Raw genomic sequence first — 22,569 nt, forward strand, 5'->3', positions numbered from 1 at the left:
ATGACCTCTGACCCTGTTCACAGGGCCGGTCGCTCCACGCACTGCACGGCCCCCCGTGAGTGCGCCTGAGTTGTTCCCGCTGCTGCCCGAGTCTGCCCTGCTGACTGAGTATTGTGCCTTGTTTCTGTTTATAGGATTGTATTCTGTGCCTTGTGACTGTTTTGTACCACGTGTTTCCTGGTTTTCCTCGCCGCCCTGCACGACAGTCTTCCCGCTCCCCCCGCCGCTGCTCCCCTGCAGCCCGCCCCCTTTTCTTTTTCTGTACCCTGCACCCTTCCTATTCGCCGCCCCGCTCCCGCCTCCCAGCTGCTCCTCCCTCCCACTTTGCCATTTATGGCGGGGACCGCGCGTACGTGCAGTGAGCTCGCACAGTGGGCGCGCCGATTGCGTGCCGAAGGCGCGCCAAAGGCAAGCCTGTCTGCGCCTGGACCGCGCCCAGCACCAGAACCCCTGGCCCTCAACGATGCCAACGCACCCCACGGACTTAAGCCGCTGCCACCCTCCACGCACTCAACGTCAGTCGGAACCCCGCCTGCTACCGAGCCACCCCAAAACGCACTCATGGACCCTTCACCTGCCAAACCTAAAAATTCACCTGCCTCCGACCCAGCCCGGAAACCGCCAAGCCTAGCACCAGCAAAAATCACCTTAAGTGCATCCTGCTCAACACCCGCTCCGTCCACAGGCACGCCGTCAAACTGTGGAACCTCTTGGACACACAGCACTAGATGTCGCCTACCTCACAGAAACCTGGATGAACGCCTCCTCAGCCCCCGACATCGCCATAGCCATCCCGGATGGCTACAAGATCACCCGGAGGGACCGCAACAACCAAACCGGAGGAGGCATCGCCATCGTCCACAGAAACACCATCCGCATCATGACCAACTCCGACGACACCCTCACCGCCGCCGAACACCTTCACTTCCAGATACACACCGACCTTAGGACTACCCTCAGAGGCACTCTGATCTACAGACCCCCGGGACCACGCACACAATTCAGCAAAGCCATCGCAGACTTCATCCGCCCTCACCTCCCCAGACTACATCCTCCTAGGAGACCTCAACTTCCACCTGGAGAACAACAATGACAGCAACACCACCACCCTGCTGGACAACCTAGCCAACCTCTTACTCAAGCAACTGGTGAACACCACCACCCACTAAGCCGGCCACATGCTGGACCCCATCTTCTCCTCCAGCAAGCACATCTCCTTCAGCCACTCCACCGGACTACACTGGACAGATCACAGCTGCGTCCACTTCAACTTCAGGAGAACCACGACCCCCCACCACCCGCAACAGGTTCCCCGCAGAAGCTGGAGCAAGATCACCGCCGACCAGCTCACCACCTCCCTCAGCCAGAACCCTCCCACCAACACGACGGACCCCAACGAAGCAGCCCGTAACCTCACACACTGGCTCACCAACTGCGCCGACAACCTCGCACCACTGAAGGAACCACCCAGCAGACCCGGCAGCAAGAAAGCCTCGTGGTTCACCAACGACCTCAATAACTTCAAGAAAACCTGCCGCACCCTCGAGAAAGCCTGGCGCCACGACCAGACAACAGAAAACATGACAGCCCTCAAGACCGCCACCCGCAAACACCACCAGCTGATCCGCACCACTAAAAGGACTACATTCAAAGAACGACTGGACAACAACACCCACAACAGCAAGGAACTCTTCAGCATCGTTAAAGAGCTCTCCAACGCCAGCGCCTGCAACGACATCACACCCTCGCAAGACCTCTGCGACGCACTTGCCTCATTCTTCCACTGCAAGATTGCCGCCATACACAACAGCTTTGGCCCATAGACCACACACCCAACCACCGAACCAGCGCCCCCCACCACCACCCTCTGCACCTGGACCTCGGTCAGCACCGAAGACACCACCCGCACGATGAACAACATACACTCCGGCTCCCCTACCGACCCATTGCCCACACCACATCTTTAACAAAGCCGACTCCATCATCGCACCCCACCTCCAGGACATCATCAACAGCTCCTTCGCATCTGCCACCTTCCCGGAGAGCTGGAAACATGCCGAGCTCAGCGCCCTCCTAAAGAAACCCACCGCGGACCCCACGGACCTCAAGAACTTCCGCCCCATCTCACTCCTCCCTTTTCCTGCCAAAGTCATCGAGAAGACCATCAACAAACAGCTCTCCGCCTTCCTCGAGACAAACGGATCCCTCGACCCCTCGCAGTCCGGTTTCCGAGCAAACCACAGCACCGAGACCGCCCTCATCGCAGCGACCAATGACATCAGGTCCCTGCTCGACAATGGGGAAACAGCTGTCCTGGACCTCTCAGCAGCCTTCGACACTGTCTGCCACCGCACCCTGATACAGCGCCTCAGCAACACCGGAAATCCAAGGAACGGCCTTGGAGTGGATCATCTTGTTTCTCGCTGGAAGAACCCAGAGAGTCCCCCTCCCACCGTTCTGATCCGCGGCCACCGAAGTCATCTGCGGCGTTAAGCAAGGATCCTCGCTCAGCCCCACCCTCTTCAACATCTACAGGAGCCCCCTTGCAGCCATCGACCGCCAACACAACCTTAACATCATCTCCTACGCCGACGACACCCAGCTGATCCTCTCCCTCACCAACGACCCCGCCACCGCCAGAGACGGCCTCCAGGAAGGAATGAAAGACGTCGCGGAATGAATGAAGCTCAGCCGTCTGAAACTGAACTCAGACAAGACGGAAGTCCTCATCCTGGGACCATCCCCCTCTGCCTGGGACGACTCCTGGTGGCCCCCTGCCCTGGGCATCGCACCCAAGCCAACGGACCACGCACACAACCTGGACTCCTCCCTCACGATGACCAAGCAAGTCAATGCCGTCTTGTCATCCTGTTTCAACACCCTGCGCATGCTCCGAAAGATCTTCCGGTGGATCCCCACCGTAACCAGGAAGACGGTCACCAAGGCCCTAGTCACCAGCCGTCTGGACTACGGGAACACTCTCTACGCTGGAACCACATCCCAACTCCAGAAAAGACTTCAGCGCATACAGAATGCCTCGGCACGACTCATCCTGCACATCCCCCATCACAGCCACATCTCTGCCCATCTGAAAGACCTGCACTGGCTCCCCGTCAGCAAGAGGATCACGTTCAAACTCCTCACCCACGCACACAAGGCTCTACACGACATGGGCCCCAAATACCTCAACAGCCACCTCACATTCTACACACCCACCCGCCAGCTCCGATCCGCCAGCCTCGCCCTCGCCACCGTCCCACAAATTCACGAAGCCACCGCTGGAGGAAGATCCTTCTCCTACCTGGCAGCCAAGACATGGAACTCCCTCCCCACTCACCTACGGCTGACCCAGGACCATCTCTCCTTCAGGAAACAACTCAAGACCTGGCTGTCCGAGCAGTAGCGACTCCCCCCCCTCCCAGTGCCTTGAGACCCTAGCGGGTGAGTAGCCTGCTATACAAATTTGTTTGATTGATTGATTGATTAAATCAGATTAACACCCCTGGGCATATGCTGAGTAAGAGGTTGTGAAGATCTGCCCTCTCCATCTTCTGTGCAGTTTCTCCACTTCCCCTGCAGGAGGTGTGTCTCTTGCAGCAGAGCTATCTGTATACCCAGCCGCCTCAAAAATCTGGGCACGTTGGGCTTCTTCACCGCCGAGCCCATCCCCCTTATGTTCCATATCAGGAATTTCAATGTATTATGTGTGGGTGTCATGGGGAGACATAGTCATTCAGACATTGTCCCCCCTCTTGCCACTTCCAACCTGCTCCCAAACAATGAATACTTTGCCACCCCTGCAAATGTGATAAACCAAACCATGAAGAAAACACCTGCAATCAACAACTCCCTGATCCCAGAGCAGCCTGGCAATGGCCATCTGCCCAAACTGTGGGTCAAGCATCAGTTTAGATGAAAGGATCCAAACCCTGCAAAGGGGTTTCCTACTAGGGGGGAAACCGGACTCTAAAGAAACAAACTCTCATTCGGGTTGTGCTGGCACAAACTGTTCCAAAGCACAGACAGACCATAAGTCAGTCTCATGCGGCTCAACTCAGCCCAGAGAGAGGCCAAAGCAGTGTTTGTGCATTCTGTTCATTCAGAAGATATAATCTGCAGTCTCTGGGGTCACTATTTTTTTTTTTCATTTATAGAGCGCAACCAAATACCCTTAGGTGTCTCGGCGCTAGACTGCAGTAATGTCTCTCCTTAGAAGTAGGTACAGTGGGCTGAATGATTGTGTTACTGGTCGAATAACCACGTTTTCAGTTTTTTCCTAAACTGTAGGAGTGAGGGGCTGGATTTAACGTAGTGAGGTAGGGTGTTCCAGATCTTGGAAGCTGCGGCAAGGAAGCGACGGTCGCCCCATGTAACTGTCCTACTACGTGGAGTGATTAGTTGATTCAGTGCAGAGGAGCGGAGTGTTCTGACCGGATTGTGAGGTTTTAATTTCTCTTTAAGGAAACGAGGCCCCTGATCCTGCATTACCTTGTAGACTATACACATGGCTTTAAACGTTATCCTAATTTGGATAGAAAGCCAGTGATAAGTTCTCAGAGTGTCTGAGATGGGGGCGAATTTAGGTGTTTTGGATAGCAGGCGTGCGGCCGCGTTTTGTACCGTCTGAAGCTTTTTTGTGACTCTTTTTTGAGCGTTCAGAAGGAGTCCGTTGCAATAGTCTAGGGAGGTAAGGACCAGTGATGTGACCAGGGTCTTGGCGGCCGTGTCAGGTAGAAAAGGCAGGATTTTCCTAATCATCCTGAGTTTAAAATGGGCCGTGGAAGCTACCTTGTTGGCATGGGCCATAAAGTTGAGCTGGTCATCAAACATAACTCCCAAATTTCTGACCTTGGAGGTAGGAGAAGGTGGGGTGCCAAAAGTTGATGGCCACCAAGATGTCGGCCAGGATGGTGAAAGATTGCCGAAGATGACTACCTCCGTTTTGTCGGAGTTTAGCTTCAGGCAGTTACCTGCCATCCACTCACCTATGGCTGTCATGCCAGATTGGAACCGTTCGGCCACCTCCTGACCGTCACCCTTAATGGCCAGCACCAGCTGCGTGTCGTCAGCGTAAGAGGTTAGGCTCATCCCATGTGCTTTGATGACACTAGCAAGGTCCGACACATAGATGTTGAAAAGTGTCGGACTTAGGGATGAGCCTTGAGGAACCCCACAAGGTAACGACCGACTGGCAGATTGGAATGGGCCTAGTGTGACAGCCTGGGTTCTGTTAGCCAAGAAGGAGGCCAACAGATTTCTCGCAGTAGACTGGATACCCATTTTTTCGACACGGTTGACTAAGGTCTTGTGGTCAACCGTGTCGAATGCTGCGGAGAGATCTAAGAGTACCAGCAGGGCTGTCCCTCCTTGGTCCCGGATGGCTCTTATATCATCCGCTGCTTTAATAAGAGCGGTTTCCGTCCCGTGATATTTACGGAACCCAAACTGGGTGTCATTGAGCAGGTTATATCTCTCAATGTGATCAGACAGCTGTTGGTTCATAGCTTTCTCCGTAATTTTCGCTAAAAATGGGAGACTTGCTATAGGTCGATAATTTTTCAGCTCTTGTCTGTCGAGGTTGGCTTTTTTTAATAAAGGTTTGATCAGAGTGTTTTTCAAGGAATCTGGGTAGGACCCGGAGCACAAGATGGTGTTGCAGACAAGGGTGAGAATAGGAATAATAGTGTCTGAGACCGTGGTCAACACCGACGTAGGGCATGGGTCCAAGGCTGATCCTGATTTAACCGAACTCAGTAAGATCTTAGTTTGATCAGTAGTTAAGGGATTAAAACTCGTCAGGGGATTGCTCAGGACAGACAGAGGAGGGGGGGGGTGGGGGTGGTAGTTGGTTCTGAGGCGAAAGCTTGATATATGTTGTTTACCTTCGCAAAGAAGAACTCAGACAAGGCATCGCATAGTGATTGCGAGGGGGGAGGGGTTAAATCAGGTGTGTTACCCGATAGTGTTTTAGCGATATTGTATAGCTGTTTGCTGGAGTTTTTGGCTTGTTCTATATGTTTAGAGAAAAAGAGCTTTTTTGCTGCCGTTATCATGGATTTGTAAGTGGCTAGAGCATCTTTATATTTGTCCTTACTTTCGCTGTCATAAGCTCGTCCCCAGTGCCTTTCCCTGTTCCTCGTTAGTTGTTTTTGTGTTTTTAGCTCTTTTGTGTACCATTGGGCAGTCGGGGTACTCCTGTTTCTAGAATGAGACTTAGTGGGTACTAGTTGCGAAGTGGCCACACTCAGCCACACTATTGGAAGAATGATGCTGTCCTGGTGGGAGGAGTCCGAGTCTGAGCCCCTGGTCCCCTTCCCAGAGTTGGAGCCGACCTCAGAAGCAGTTCCCGTAATCTGCATAATCTTGGCCACGGCCTGGAGTGCCACTGCCCTCTCCTTCAAGGTTTGGGACGGACTTGGTTTCTTCGGTGGGCCCATTTGGATCTCCTTCTGGATCTCTTCTGTGGTCTCTGGGCTTGGGCCTCCACCTCCAGACTTGTAGGCCTCCAGCCACTTCCATGCCTTCTTGGGGTCATCCCAAAAGTGTGTCTCCCCATTTAATGCAATGCAAAACCAGGCAGGGAACATCAAGGAGTAATGCAGGCCTCCCTCCCGCAGAGCTTTCTCGACTTCCAGGAAAGAGGCTCGCCGCCATTGAACTTTAATGGTTTAGTCGGGAATATGGAGACATTGTAATTATCTACAACAAAGGGGCCTTCGATCCTAGCCTTTTGCAGTAGTATGTCCTTGTAATGCAGGAGCCGGGCGACAACCGGGTGCGGGTACGCCCTGGTTTGGGTGGGCGGGTTGGTACACAATGAGCCCTCTCAAGAGTGTAAAAGGATGACAAACCCTCTGATGCAAAATCTGAATAAAGCCAGGGTTCAAGGAAGGCTACCATGTTTCTGCCTTCCATCCCTTCAGGTATGCCCACCACTCTCATGTTATTTCTCTGATTGCTGCTTTCTGTGTCTTCAACCCTATGTTCCAATGTGCGGACACTATCAGAGAGCTCTACTACCTAAAGCGATAGTGTTTGTTGTGTAGGACGAAGGTCCAAATTTGAGGACTCCATAGTTTTTATCCTCTCTACCAACTTCTGATGTTGCGTCCGGAAAAGCCCCAGCCCCACTGACACAGTGCTACTGTCCTGGTGTAGTGCCGCTTTAGTGTCAGCGGTAGCATCCAATATTTTTGTCAACTGCAGCTGCACTGGGTCTACCCCGGTTGGTTGCCCAGTTTTCCCCTGCCTTGATTCTGCAGGGTCATCTTGATCCGGTTTCGCCCCTGTAGTTTTCGCTTAGGTCTTGCTCATCTCTCCATCAAGTGTAGAATTGGCAGGGCAGTCGAGATATCTCTCCAGGATACCGCCTCAGAGAGAGGCAGCCCCAGGGCTAGGGATTGGGAGTGTGTAGGTAGTGCTAAAGTTGCCTCCTTACGCTTGCTTCTCAGTAAGACGGTGGGTGGTTCTATACACTAGTCGCCAGCTATGCTCCCAGGTCACCACATTTGAAGACCAGGAGAGTAGCAGCCTCGGGGATGTCCCACACAGGGCCACTTCGCAAAGCAATTCTATCTCTCTGTCAGGGGTTGGATCCGGAGCCTGTTCACGAAGCCTCGCAGCAGGGGAGGGGCTCGCCTGTGATGGAGCAAGGTTTCGCAAATACTGAAACTTGCTTGTACTAAACCTTCTCTAAATAACTTGTAATATGTTAACCAACATATTTTGTTTACTAATTTTTGCACTACACGACATGTCTAGCATCTAGGGGAAGCTTGCCTATGTGCTTTTACTAATAGTAACTCTAATGCATTAAAATGGCTGCCAAAAATGCGGGAAACCTTATGCGGCATGACGTACCTCTCTGCTTGGTGGGAAATCTTTGCTTCTGCGCACTAGTGCCAGAAATGGCTGCTTTAAATCTCACATGCTAATGCTTATGCTGCAGCTTGTACTAAGCTTGCTCGTTATGCCTAACTATTAATGCACAAGTTAAAATAAAGTAATGGGGTTAGAGTAGAGATAAGTGTTATACAGTGCATTCATTTATTTCTGTATTCTAATATGTTTCTTTTTGACTTTGCTACTAGCTCGTACTTTGGGCCTGACTACTGTCACATCTTCCATCTTGGACGATTCCGCACACGCGCACTCTGACTCTGAATTTGCTGAAGCATTGGCATTGAACTCCTGCCAGCCCACTTCCTGCCCACGATGTGCCTGGGAACCTGATCCTCTGACCTCTAGAACGGAAGCTACCAAATACAATGTATTCAAAATGTGTACCAATATTGTTGGGCGGAATAAAGTAATAGGAAAGTAAATTGTGGGTGGGGATTCAATCAATATGATTTGAATTAAAATGACATCATCTTAGTATGGTGTGATAACCTCTCCTCGTCTTTCCAATCAATCACTGAAGGGGAACACTTAGACTTACAACATTTAGGGGTGGAACATTGCCCTCGAAATAGTATAACTAAGGTAGGCTTAGATAAAGAAATTGTCCGACTAGTCCGAGTAGCTGACCTGTCACTGACCCAACGACTGCTATAGGAGATCGAGAGCAGAGGTGTGGGGAAATAATCGATTACCCAGTTGGGGTACAAACTGGCTTTCCCGAGAGAGAGGGGTGTGACGCTGGCGTTGCACTTAGCTGAGGTCATCTGTCCTGATCTGCACCGGTCTTGTCCCGTGGGCACCTGATTAGTCGGGAGCCTGGTTCTGGTCTTTTACCCCAGCCCGTGACCAGGATTGGTCATTGCACCATTCTAGGTAAATATAATCTATGTGGTATCTCCTTGTGCTATTTCCCTTTCTCACCCTTCCCAGGTACCAATGTCTAAAGGGGTTACTGTGATTTCTTACAAACTTTATGTCCTACTGGTTATATTCTTGCTTGTAAAATGTATGGTCACGAGATTGTGGCCCTATACATTTGACTCAGAAAATGTATCATAGATAAAGGTTTTAAAACTGTCCCCGAGTCTGTGGTTATTATAAGAAAAGTAAATGTGATTAAATATTGCCTGTTTATTCTAACTCCCTCTGATTCACAGGACTTATAGCAAGGTGACGAGGAATGGTAAGTCATGGTTTACAGAAATAAGTCCTAAACGGACCTCTGGGCAAACTGATAGGGTGACTAAATTAGTAATTGGTTAGGCAGGACTGCTAGTTCAAAGTGTGAACGTTATATGGGCCCAAGGTGAGTATGGTAAATTGAACTAGTAGGTCCCTGCACGCTCTATCACCTGCAAAGGAAGAAGAGTGGCCCCAAGAAGGCGCCCACCGTGGGCAAACCCCCATTAAGATTCAGTGAGGGCTTTTGTAGGGTTGCATCTCAGGTAGGGGGCAACCCAGCAGCAGTCTAGGCTGGTAATGGCTGTGTTCCTGCCCCAAGTGCACTAGCTCTCTGCTATGATCTATTGCCAGAGGGCCCCACCTTTTATGTTGCTGTGCCGGGTGTGGACCTGCACATATATGGAGGGAGGTGCGGTAAGAGGCCAGGCCAAGTTCCTATAAAAGAAACCCCGCACACTTCTCACCGGGCCCCGAACTAGGCCCTCTGCATATCCTGTATTACAGGCTGGCTCTACTGCAGGCACCTCTCCTCACTGCTATTGCTCCCGATCTGGGTGTACAGGGCGTGAGGTGCCTCCCTCCATCCACCACAGATAAACCTTTAGGCCAACTAGGGCCAGGTCACGCATCCACTCTGGAGCTTCCCAACATCAGGTGCAGCATAGCCCCTCTTGCCGGGCTTCAAACTAGGCCTGAGTATTCCCCGCAGTGCGGGCCGCCCCTACTCACTGCACTTCTCCGGCGACCGCGGTTTCTGGTCCGGACTGGCAAGGGTGTGAGGCACCACACTCCGACTATTACAAGTGGTAACCAGGCCCTTCAGGACAGGTTCTCATGATGCAAGGGTCTCACAGCCATAGTACGTCAGCAATACTTGACCCCCACCGCTGGGGCCACCGGCCGCCAGGCAAACCGCTCCAGGACCCCAGAGCAGCGGGCAGGTCCAGCCTTCCTCCATCTCCCAGAGCCGTCTCAGCCCCGCTGCTCAGGAGGTCGTAACCACCATTTTGATACGGCCCCGATCCAGATTATAGCCCTTTGTCTTCTGGAATTCCAGCGTCTCTGCAATTCCCCAGGGACTCACCGAAGTGTCCTCGGCTCCCCCCGGGACAGGGGCTTATGCGCAGTTAGTATTAGACCAGGTCTGTCGGGGAAAACAAAGGATTAAATTTGGGCCAGCACAGAGCAACTAGCTCACGCGTCCGCCATCACTGGCTGCCATGCCACAACACCCGGAGCTGCACTTACTCAATGTTAAGCTACTGAGGCCCTAATCAGCAGCAGACTGGACTGTGACAATGCTCTCTACGCCGGGATCAACAAGAACCTCACTTGCAAACTCCAGAACACCTTCGCCAGACTAGTCCTCAACCTACAGCACCACATCACTCAACACCTGCGGACACTACACTGACTCCCCGTCAAGAAGAGAAACGCCTTCAAGCTTCTCACCCACGCACACAAAGCCCTCCACAACTCCGGACCTGCCTACATGAACCACCGCCTCTCCTTACACGCAACCCAAAGATCCCTCCGCTCAGCCCAGCTCTCCCTTGTGACGGTGCTGCGCATCAAGAAGACCAGAACAGGAGGCCATTCCTTCTCCTTCCTCACGGCCAGACACCAACACTCTCTAAGTTCTTGAAGGACCTCAAGACCTGGCTCTTCGATGAATCACCATGAACATCCATTAGCTCACCACCTCCGCTGACCCCCCTTCACTAAGAGCCTTGAGACACCTTTGGGTGAGTAGTTGCACTTAACAAGCTCTTGATTGATTGAGGTAAGTGTATAAAACTCCAAACTAAGAGCCATACATTGAATTCCTTGCAGAAGTTCACTGCTTAATTTGTGCCATTGCCCCGCAATCATTTTTGGAGACTGGCAGTATTCTTCACCATCAAAACAAGAGAGGAGGATGAAGAGAGATAGAAAAACAGAGCCAATCGAAAATCACGGATGGAAAAAATCTTGTCAAAGTGAGATAAAGAGACGGGAAGACAAGGTTAGTGGGAGGAAGCGGAATCAAGACTAGGCAACCTTACTAAATGCAACTTTCTAAAGTCAAGAACACCAGTCATAGTATTTCAGAATATGCAAGAACATAAATAGCAGCGCCTGAACCAACAGTTGTCCTGGATCAACGCAGAGCTGCCTTTATGTTTGAACAATAAATGTGGTTAAAGGCAGGTAGCTGGAGCGCAGAAAACATCTTCGCGCAATCGATGTCCATATAAAAGAATTAGACCAAGAGGCCTGTTCCCCAGATGATGACAGCTGACCGGCCTTCCTTTTACTATGAAGATTGACACTCGGGGCCTACCCCGGGATTTGCCATTTTACACAGAACTATTAAAATAGTGTTTTATAACTCTTGAATGAACGGTGTGGCTTTACAATGACTGGAAGTTACTTACTCAATTACAGTCTGTCAATCAGCCACCAAAATGCTTGAGCAGAGCTTCTTGTCCAATAAAACCTCCTATCTCATGCTAGCTTCCGGCTTCTGAGAGAACATTAGCCAATAACGTACCCCTTACGGTTCAACCAATGGGGCAGACTGTTGTTTTCAGAACCAATGGGCAAGAGCACAGGATGTGTATGCCGGCGAGACCCGCCCTCCTGCTTTGCACTCCCTCAGCCCTTTGATTACAATGGGAAGCGCTTCAGCCCCCGGCTGGGTCCAGGCTGCGCGTGCGGCGACGTGGCGGGCGGGCAGCGGGGCGGCAGCAGCCATGGCCGCCCTGTAGAGACATGCAGAATTCGCACAGGAGCTTCCCCTTCAGCATCAGTTTCCTGCTGCCCAGGAGGAACAAGGAACTGCCGTCCCCGGCGACCGGCAGCGGTGCCGCTTCGCCGGCCAGGAAGGTACTTAGCACAGACCCTGCCGGGGAGAGAGAGCCCTTAGCCGAAGGAGACCCCACTGCTCCCTCCCTTTCAGCGATGACTCAGGGAGACCCCCAGGCAGCAGCCTAATAGACTGCAGGCTGTTAGCAAGTCATTCTGTTCGCCTTAGTACGGAAAGCGCCCTGTCAGCGGCAGCCCTGAGTCCTCGTGCCTGCTACGGCGTAGAAAGAAAGCCTAGTGTCAGCAGTGGCTCAAAAACCTCACTGTCTGCAACGCACCAACATCCCTTATACGCACATCAGATTTTATTCCTAAAGGACGAAGATCATGCTAGTAGTACAGAAAGACGTCTTCCTGTAGCAGCACAGATGGCCCGCTCTGTAAAGCAGTTTTCAGATCAGCAGCAAGCACATTGGTAGGGGAAGCACAGAGTACGTAAATCAATAACCCACACAACCTCCACTTTCAGCAGCGCTCAAAACCCCTGGTCACTCAAGAAAGGCCCGATCTCGTCAGCACTCCTTTATTGCCACCGTTTCAGTTGTACAATAAGTCAGCAGCAGCTCATAAAGTTGCAGTCGTCAGCACGCAAAAAAATGTTGTCCTGTCAGTAGCAACACCAGAATTATTTATTGTCATCTGCACAGGGCACCCACTGTCAGTAGCTGCACGTGAAAGTCGCTTGCCAACCTCAGTAAAGTAGCACGTAACCACCTCTCACATTTCATCTTTATAGATCCCTAACGACTTATTATCACCAGTAGCCTTTATTAGACCAATGCGCCCGTTTCAACAGCAAACGGAACTCCTTCAGCAGAGAAGCCCCTCACTTCCACCATCATATAATTCTACGTTTTCCGTTGCACCAAAGTCTGCCCTGTCAACAGAACAGAATGTTTTATTGTTGTCAGCACAAGGCACCGTCCTAACTCCAGTCCCCATCAGCAGAGGCACGTGAACTCGCCTGTGAATAGCAGCAGGTCAGTCATTCATCGGTGCAGTAGCAGAAACCCACCCACCACGTTTTAAGCAGCACCTAACGCCTCCTGTCAGCAGAATACAAATCTCCCCCACCTCCAGCATGGGCATGGAGTTCCCGGCGCAGGGTGACAGAAGCTAACGCCCGCACCCCCGCCTCTGTGGGAGGCGGTACCTCGTCCCGCCCTTCCCCGTGACCTGCTCCTGACACAGAATCCAGTCACAGGGGCTGCGGTTCCCACCCACTGCTGCTTTTCTCATTGTATTGATCCAATCATCATTCTCCGCCGAGGAAACCAACATCACTTTACATTGTTTCAAATGTCTTATCATCAATAATTCTTTTTACCTAGTGGCACACGGCTTAACATGTCTGGAAACTGTATTATACCATCTCATCTCAGGTACGCAAAATGCATAGTAAAGAAGAGGCAGATAACAATGCATGAACACAAAAGTAAATAAAATAGCGCCTTATCTCCTGTTTTATTATCGCACACACCACATATCGCAATAGTACTCTACCGTGTGTGTTATTGGCATGACGAGTCAACCCGGCGTTGCCAAATGAAACATGGTAAATTAGTTATTGTAGGCTGTACTTTAATGGGCGTTTCCGCTTTTAAAGTTATCTTTAAAATGGCATCGCCACTTTTTTTCTGATTGTACTGTTTATGACCGTAAAAAACCTTTCTCTTGTTTTTTATCCAAAACGTCAAAGGTTACATTTTTATGTTAAGTCATTGGGATCACAAGTAGCTGATTGCTAAGATGTTGGCACGTTTAATAAATATGATGAAATGGACCTCGCGGTATGCTATGTGCATTTATTTAGAGACTTTCTCCAATTTGTATGATCAATAAGCGTGCTTGATGTCGGCTGCTTTTACAGTTGTTGGAGTAGGATTCAAGCCCACTGACTTCAAAGTAGCCTATTGTCATTGCATTTGGTTGTATTTCGTCTTGGTTAGAGGTATTCCATATTGCAAAGGGGCTGGGGAGGTTATTTAAGTAATGTAATGTTTTAATTGATGGTCTGTATTTGATAGTTGCAAACTAGATGCTGTTATTGCTCTGTTTCAACTGTAATGCTATGTATGTTGTGGGGAAGTCCTTTACCATTTTTTGTTCCTTCGGCTGGGAGTCCGTTGTTGTCCTTTTGGTGGCTATGTTTCGAGGCATCTTTGCCCTGTGTGTATCTTTGACGTCATGTTATGAGTATGTTGATGTAGTGTATTATGTTAACCTTTTTCTGGATTATTGATATGTCGGTTGGTGCAAGGATCAGAATGTGTTGAATTAGTTCTCACTCAGTCAACTATATGGCTTTGGGCTGTGTTGTGCCCATGATGGTGTCCGGTGTTGAGCCTAATGTGTACTGCTGGTTGTTGGAGTAGGATATGGGCTGGAGTCATTGTATAATGTGCTCCATTTCTGATGGGTGTTGAGTTGTAATATGGGGGGGGGGGGAGCACAGAGTGGGGCAACCGTACATTTATAAAGTCCCATAGGAGTCATGCAGTTGTGTTGAGAACCTCCGTAAATATGAGTGGTGTTACCCACCCTTCCCCATCAGGAAGGGGCAGATGGTGGAAGGCGTGTGTCTTATGTTCGTCTTGTCCGTGGCTGCAAAGTCTCATCTAACTCAAGCTCGTTTTGTGACGCAAGTCTGCTATGTTTCATATACTGTCATGCAGTTGCGCAAGTTTCGACAGAGTGGACAATGGGCTCTGGTGTCCCCCACCATCCCTCTTAGAGTAGGGGGGTCACGGAGAACCCCCCCCAAGAAAAAGATGAATAAGTGGAAGAGGATTATTGTAGGTTGTAAGGGAAAGTTAGGTAATCGGGTAAGTGGGGGTTCCTTAGGGGACCATGGGAATGTGGTGAGTCTGGAAGACTACTTATGTCATAACCTGTAGGGCATGGGGAGGCACTACCAGCAGAGGGACAACCACAAGAGGATCAGGCCTATTAGTATCTGGCTGTTTGTTGCACATGCAGTGAGAGACCATGGCAGAGTCGACAAAGGATTCTACAAGGGACAGACCCAATAAGGATCGAGGAGACATGAACAATAATGAAAGAAGGGGAGACCTTTGGGGAGAGCAGCAGAACAGTGAGGGCTTTGTCTGCCGAGACCCCATGGAGATTAAGACTTCCAGAGAATGCATTTGAGCCCTGGTAAACATTTCAAATAATTCTTAAAGTCCAAAGGTTTACTGTTTACCTTAGTACTAAGAAGAGTATTCCAAAGTCTGGCAGCAATGTTGAAGGAAGTCTGATATTTTTAATTTCATCAACTGGAATGATGAGGAGTCAGCTGGTGCAAGTCTTTGCTCTGAATGATAACAAATAGAACCCGTCATTAAAAACTTGGCGTTTGTATCATTGAAGCTTCAGTTAGCAAAGCTCAAGATTTTGAAGTGTACCCGAGATTGCACTGGGAGTCAATGTAGTCTTTTCAGTGCTCGGATGCTATGTTCTTAGAAGTCCATGTTGGTGGCTAGGTGTGCAGATATAGTTTCAATTTCCTGAAGCTTTGAGATTTGATACTTTGGCTAGCCCGCTCTGAGCCCATTGCTTCAGATTTTTATCAGCTGTTGTCATAGACTCCTTTGCTGGTTTGGCAGCAAATCTCGGGTAGGGTTTTTACATTACTTGTCTTGCCCAGGTCATTGATTCAGGGACGTATGGTTAACTATTCATACGTACTCTTAATTTCCATACTGCTGTAATTGACATTGGCAGGAGACTAATACTTTTTTTGCAACTTATCTGATGTACCCTAGAGAAGTACTTCAGGTTTGTAGGCATTTAATTTTAGTTAACAGACCTACATCAGATTATGGAAACACTATTTAAAGTTGTATTTGTGTTCTGGTTTAACATTAGTCATCAATCAAGCATTTGTACAGCGCACTACTCACCCGTGAGGGTCTCAAGGCGCTGAGGGGTGGCAGCTACTGGTCGAACAGCCAGGTCTTGGGAAGTCTTCTGAAATTCAGCTGGTCCTGGGTCTGTCGCAGATGGGCAGGGAGGGTGTTCCAGGTCTTTGCCGCGAGGTGGGCGAAGGATCTTCCGCCTGTGGTCATTCGGCGGATGTGTGGGACGGTGGCGAGGGCGAGGTCGGCGGAGCGAAGCTGGCGGTTTGGGGTGTAGAATGACAGTTGTTTGTTGAGGTATGCTGGTCTGACGTGGAGTGCTTTGTGAGCGTGGGTGAGGAGTTTGAAGGTGATCCTCTTGTTGACCGGGAGCCAGTGCAGATCTCTAAGGTGGTTGGTGATGTGGCTGTGGCGAGTGAGTCTGAGGCGTTTCATATGCGTTGGAGTCTCTTCTGGAGTGTAGCCGTGGTTCCTGCATAGAGGGCGTTGCCGAAGTCTAGCCTGCTGCTGACGAGTGCCTGGGTGACCGTTCTCCTTGTTTCGGTAGGAATTCATCTGTAGATCTTGCGGAGAATGCAGAGGATGTGGAAGTAGGAGGAGGAAACAGTGTTGACTTGCTGGGTCATAGAGTGTTGAGTTCAGGATGAACCCCAGATTGCGTGCATGGTTAGTGGGTGCCGGGGCAGCTCCCAGTGTGGTCTGCCACAAGAAGTCGTCCTATATGGAGGGGGTGGAGCCGAGGATGAGGACCTCTGTCTTGTCTGTGTTCAGTTTCAGGCAGCTGGTCTTCATCCAATCTGCGACGCCCTTCATTCCCTCGTGAAGTTTGGATTTGGCGGTGTTCGGGTCCTTGGTGAGGGAGAGGATCAGCTGGGTGTCATCGTATGAGACGATGTTGAGGTGAGGTGCTCTGAGGATGTTGGCGCGAGGTGCCGTGTAGCTCATCTGGAACACAATTTGTGTAGCTAGGTATAAGAGTACATAGGTCACAATATATAGAGGTCACACAGAGGTTAGGCATGTTGGTAAAATGGGACAGCTCAAAATTTGTGAATTACTGCTAATAGATCAAGTAACAGAGAGTTAATGCCATTTATGTCTCCCTGTAACTCATAAAATATTGCTATAAAAACGGATTCTGTACTTGCTCCCAACAGATCCTAGCCTTGTAAGAGTGCACTATATTGTTAGCCATCAGACATTTTCGGAGTTGAATTATTACACTTTTTTAATCCGCAGTTTGTCTTCTAGATAAGCTAAATTGGATATAGGACGGTAGCTGCTAGGCTTGGCTGGATCAATCGAAGATTTCTCAAAGAGCAGTTGTAGCTACTGTATGGTAATATTGAGTAGGAACGAGTAGTTGATCACAGATTTTTCTTCGGAACAGAAATTAGATAAAAACCGTTTTAATCTACATCGTCAGTTGTCATGGGGAGAACCTGAGCCTCTGCTCTTTTCAATGATCACTCTTTTACTAACCAAGATTTCATTCGCTTTATGAGGGAGGATTAACATACCAAAATACGGGACCCTCCCCATACCAAATCGAAAACTGCATATGAGATCCCTCCAGGTATGATTTCAAAACTTTTCCATACCATAATACTTTATTGATTTATTACAAGTATCTGCCAACCTAAACGCACATAGGGTTAAGTGATATATACATGACAAATTTGTGCATTGCATTTCTTTGCTGTTTCCTGTGAAGTATTGTTTCTGTTTACTTTTCTCTGGCGATTTTCAGAGACTCTTTTCTACACTCTCAGCTGGCACATAACCAAGACATTAAAATATACGTAAAGTGTGGCTTGGCTCTGCCCAGAAGAGTATTTTTTGACCTCATGCTGTTGCTTGCTTGGTATATCATTCCATCTTCTTTTTTCTTCAATACAGCAGTAATTTTAAAGTTTTATCCAGGACTTTAAATGCAAGCCAGATCCATTGGCTTTCACAGGTGCTTGTTATGTAAGGGAGTCTCCCTTTTCCTCCACAGTGTTGCAAGTGTTAAGATGTCTTTGCGAGCATGGTCGTGTTTGACAGAAAAGTATTTTTATCGACTTGTGCAAGTCCAGTCTTTTGGGAGACCTTGGCCTCGGGTTTTCTGGTTTTATATTGGTCATCTGGCCATTTAATTACCAACTGGCTGTCTCTGTTTGTATTTGAACATCTGTCTGTGTTTTACATTTCAGACCCGTAGCTGATGGTTTCCACAGTAAAGCTAATCTACTCCACATATTCTGTAGTATTTGAGCTTGTTGTATTGCTCATCATGTCTTCTAGTCGGGTGTACTTAATTTTAATCGGTTATACTTTATTAGAAAAGCTAACTCATGTATTAGTTGATAGCACTGCTACTAAGGATTCTGGCAAATTGTTGGTAGGCCTGTGGTCTTAGGAATGGTAGCCTAAAGAATTAGGATACCCCCTCCCAAACATAACATGTGTCCATGAAAGACCAAGGGACTACCGTTTCTGTTTCTTTTTACGGCATAGGGATGTGTAAAACATTCACGGGTAACCAGCTGTCTTGACTATGGGAACATGCTATTTGTCCGCACCCAGGAATATCTCTTGAGGAGGCTACAGACCATCTAGAACCCTGCAGCACAGCTAGTTCTTAAACTACCAGCCATTCCTCTGCAAAGCCAATTCTGCCCCCCTACTTAGTGGCCTCTCATGCACAAATGGGCTTTTATTAAGCTCTTGTGTCATTCCCATAAAGTGATTCATGTCCAAGCCATGCCGTCAGTAGAAAAGTCCCAAACGGAGACCATCAGTGATCGTCCCATCTTCCTTTCAATCCCTTGCCATTATCCTTCGCTTAAATCATGCCAGAGCGGGTGGCCAGTCTTTCTCTTTTCTGCCCTGCCACTACACCTCCGTCTTATAATCAACTTTAAATATAAGCTGAAAACCTGCCTTTTTCGGACGTTTTGGAGAGAACTGTCATACATGTTCAGTTTTGTGTTCCTTTCTGCCCGGGGAATCTTTCTTGGCCAGACTTTCCTCTAGTTATTGACCTCCTTCAGCACCAGAGTACCCTGTTGGGGTTGAGCTGACTCTATACAAATAACATAATATTGGGCCTGATTAGAATGGCGGGCGGACTTTAGTTCGCCCACCACCCTAACGTAAACAGGACCGCCTCACAGGCTGTCGGTGGTCCCAACATGGGCAATGGGATGCGGCGTCCACCACAGCTGTTGCAATGCCTATGTTTTTATTGGCAAGGGTGCTGCTGGCTGCAGCACCCGTCAAAAGACAAAAAGGGGACATTTTACATATTCCTGCACTAAATGGCAGGCACACTACATGGCAGGCACCATGCGCTGCCTGCCACATGGTGCAGGGATATGTAGGGGAGCACCATAGGTTCCTCCAGGTCCCATGTCTGAGGGCCAGAGGAGAAGTGTGGCCCGCTACAGGCCCTCAAAGTCCCTTTCCGCCTGATTTTTCATTACAGGTTACCTGCCATGAAAAGGCAGGTGGAAAGGGACATCATAATCCCTAAGGCGGTTCCTGGGAGTCACCGCCACCGTTGTAGGGGTATGAATCCTCCGATTGGATGCATGGCGGTCATCTTTCCGACCCCAACCTATCCGCGTGCCATGGTAATATGGCGGGCGGATATCATGGTTCCGATGGCGGTGGGACCGTCACCGATGGATTGTCGGTGGCGGCCACACCGTCAACATAATCAGCCCCATTGTTTGTAGGTTCTTGCAGTGCAGGGCGTTTGTGTTCTCATTAACTTGCTGCTGACTTTTAGAAATACATTTATGGATATCGACTGACACAGAGGATTTACTCAGTTCAGCCCTACTCCCTATGCACCTTCTGAGCGCTTGTTCCTGTTTATTGAACTGGAGATGCAGGTTTTCTGTGGGTGTTTCCTCATTCTGTATACTTCTTGTTTAATGTTTGGCTTCAGACTTCACTCCCATGGAATGTGATCGGGGAGCTTGCTCTGTGAAAGAGTTCTAGCTTTTATAATGGCTGAGGTTTAAAATATGCTAGCTATTTCTTGGCACACAGACTTTGCTGGTAGTATCTTTAATGCTGGTGTAAAACGTTCACACAAGATTATTCTAATCCATAGAAAATTATAGTGGGTAGTGCATTTGACCGGTGCACAATCAAGGGATTTTCCTGTTATTTATTTTGATCCAGAAATAGCGTGACTTTTGTCATTGTTTCAATTGCTTCCAAGACAATTTTCTTCTGGACCTTTTTGATAGGACCCTTTGCTGCTGGGTGCGGTTAAGACGACAATTTATGGGAGGCATTTTACTACTAAGCCATTCAGCACAGTAGAGTTTGACGAAGGGTAAGCACACCCTTCGTTTAACCCAACATTCCTGCTTAAAGACCTCAATTTGGATGATATTTATATTCAATGTATTTAATTGTGGCATTGATACATTTTATTTTATTATGCCCCAGAGTGGTTTGCTAACGTTTAGCTCCGAGTGCCTGATCGAATCAAATGGTATTTGAAGTCTGCACATATTTGCACAGATTTTCCCTGGACGTGCTTTTTACATACTCAATGAGCAGTGCAAGGGGGATATGCGAACTGTGCTACTTCCTTTGGGAAAGAATCCTTTTTGAGTTTTGTGCGAACTATTGTTGATGTGAAAGTTCAGTGTACTTTGATTTACATGAATACAGAAAGTTTATTGATGCTCCTGTTCTTCATGTTCAGCACATCAGCATGTGGCTCCAGGAAATACTTATCTTTGCGTCTTATTTATTTATTTATTTTGTGTGTTTTGTAAAGCGCAGCAGCTGCCCCAACGGGGCGTCCCGGCGCTGATAAATCATGGAACTGAGAGGCTCGGAACCAAGGGGGCATTAAGTGGGGAAAAGATGAGTCTTCAAGGACTTTCGAAATGCTGATTCAGTTTGGCAGGCACGTAAGGCAACCGGGAGGTTGTTCCAACACAGAGTGGCGCAGACCTCGAATGTTTTCCCTCCGGCGCGAGTACGTTTAAATCTTGGGGTTTCCAGCAGAAGTAGGGAGTTTGAGCGTAATGTCCTGGTGTTGACATACGGTCTCAGAGTACTTTTCAGATGGGCCGAGCCTTTGCACTTGGAGGCACGAAAAGCCAGGGTCATGGCCTTAAAAATACATCTCTTGGCAATGGGTAGCCAGTGAAGTGTACGGAGGTGAGGGGAAATGTGATGTCTGGCAGGAATTCCCTCCACCAGCTGAGCAGCAGCATTCTGGACAGTCTGTAGTTTGTGACATAGGCCTGCTGTGATGCCAAGGTATAGTACGTTGGCGTAATCAAGATGAGATATTATCAGAGCTTGTACCACAGTCTTACGGCAGTCCATCGGCAGGTAGTTGATGAGCCGTTTGATTGTCTTGATCTTAGCAAAGCAGGATGCTGCTACTGTTTGAACCTGGGCGTTAAAACTGAGATGATTATTCCAGCGCACTCCCAGATTTCTCACTGAGTCTTTAGGCGTGGGGGCATGGCTGAGATCATCTGGCCACCATAGATTAGAATCAAGAGGGGATGATGAATTAAAAAACAGAATCTCTGTCTTTCCAGCGTTGAGTCACAGGGAGTTGGAGTCCATCCAGCTGGAGATGTCTCTTAGACAGGATTTCAGTGGGTCGAAGGCAGAGGCAGTGGGGGTATCAAAGGTAAAGAGTAGCTGAATGTCGTCAGCGTAGGAGGTGGATTTAATCCCAGTTTGCGCAATCAGTTTAGCCAAGGGGGTAAAGTAAACATTGAACAAGAGCGGGCTCAGGGATGAGCCCTGTGGAACTCCCCATTTAAGTGGTCTAGCGGTAGAGGCGTAGGGAGGGATGTATACCTGCTGAGTACGGTCACCCAGGTAAGAAGAGAGCCATCTCAACACAGTTCCGCCAATACCCGGGTCTCCCAGCCTTTTCAGCAGGATCTTGTGAGAGACGGTGTCAATTGCTGCTGATGGATCCAGCAGCACTAACACCGCCTTCGACCCTCGGTCCAGCGTCCATCTCACCGAGTCAGCCATTTCGAAAAGGGCCGACTCCGTGCTATGGCCCGACCGAAAGCCGTGCTGAGTCATGCAGGAGCCCATGGGATTCGATGTAATTGGCAAGCTGGGAGTGCACCAGTTTTTCCAGGATCTTAGCTGGGGCAGGCAAGAGAGAGATAGGCCTGTAGTTACTAGGGTTATCCGGGTCAAGATCAGGTTTTTTAAGGATGGGGACCAGGGAAGCGTGCTTCCATTTAGCTGGAAAACTGCCCGTTCTCAAGGATTCGTTCCAGATATGGTTAAGGTATGGATTGAGCAGGGGTGCCAGTTTTTATATTGTTTGGCTGGCAAAGGGTCCTTAGGGGAGCCAGATTTACAGTTGAGTAATTCTACCATTGTGTCGGCCTCCGAGATATCTGCGAATTCTAGCAAAGTGGGCGACTGTAGCGGGTACGTAGTAGATTCCTCTACCGACCCTTCACTGCTGGCGATAGGAAAGGAGGAGTAAATAGCCTCAATTTTTTCCTCAAAGAATTGTGAAAGTTTATCGCACAGAGACTGGGAGGCAGGTTGAGTTCGAGTCAGTGCGCTGGGGTCCGTGAAGGATCTGACTATGTTGAAAATCTCCCTTGCATTGACCAGCCCTTCTCACTATTGACAAGGAAAGCTTATCTAACTTAAGAGAGCGAGTAGCATTGTAGGGGCTTGTTTGTCTAGCTCAGAGTTTTGTAGCGTCTCACTCAATGCCAAATATTATCTAACACACATTATTGATTTGCTGTGGAGCCGTTCATTT

The 22,569-nt window shown here is 49.1% G+C and overlaps 1 protein-coding gene across 3 annotated transcripts in view; it reads left to right on the top strand.

Moving 5' to 3' along the window:
- Positions 1–11,636: 11,636 nt before the first annotated feature.
- The window catches only part of TBC1D12 (TBC1 domain family member 12), a 306,314-nt gene continuing 295,381 nt past the window's right edge, over positions 11,637–22,569 (top strand). Inside the window, exon 1 of one of the 3 annotated variants that reach the window (XM_086922463.1) lies at positions 11,637–11,952. In XM_086922463.1, coding sequence (XP_086778589.1) covers positions 11,839–11,952 — 114 coding nt within the window. In that variant the 5' untranslated portion in view covers positions 11,637–11,838. Of the gene's footprint in view, positions 11,953–13,239; positions 13,314–22,569 lie in introns of those variants that run through there. The other 2 variants (XM_086922464.1, XM_086922465.1) reach the window with 2 other exon arrangements.

This window comes from Lissotriton vulgaris, chromosome 5 (genome assembly GCF_964263255.1).
Source record: "Lissotriton vulgaris chromosome 5, aLisVul1.2, whole genome shotgun sequence".
NCBI lineage: Eukaryota > Metazoa > Chordata > Amphibia > Caudata > Salamandridae > Lissotriton > Lissotriton vulgaris.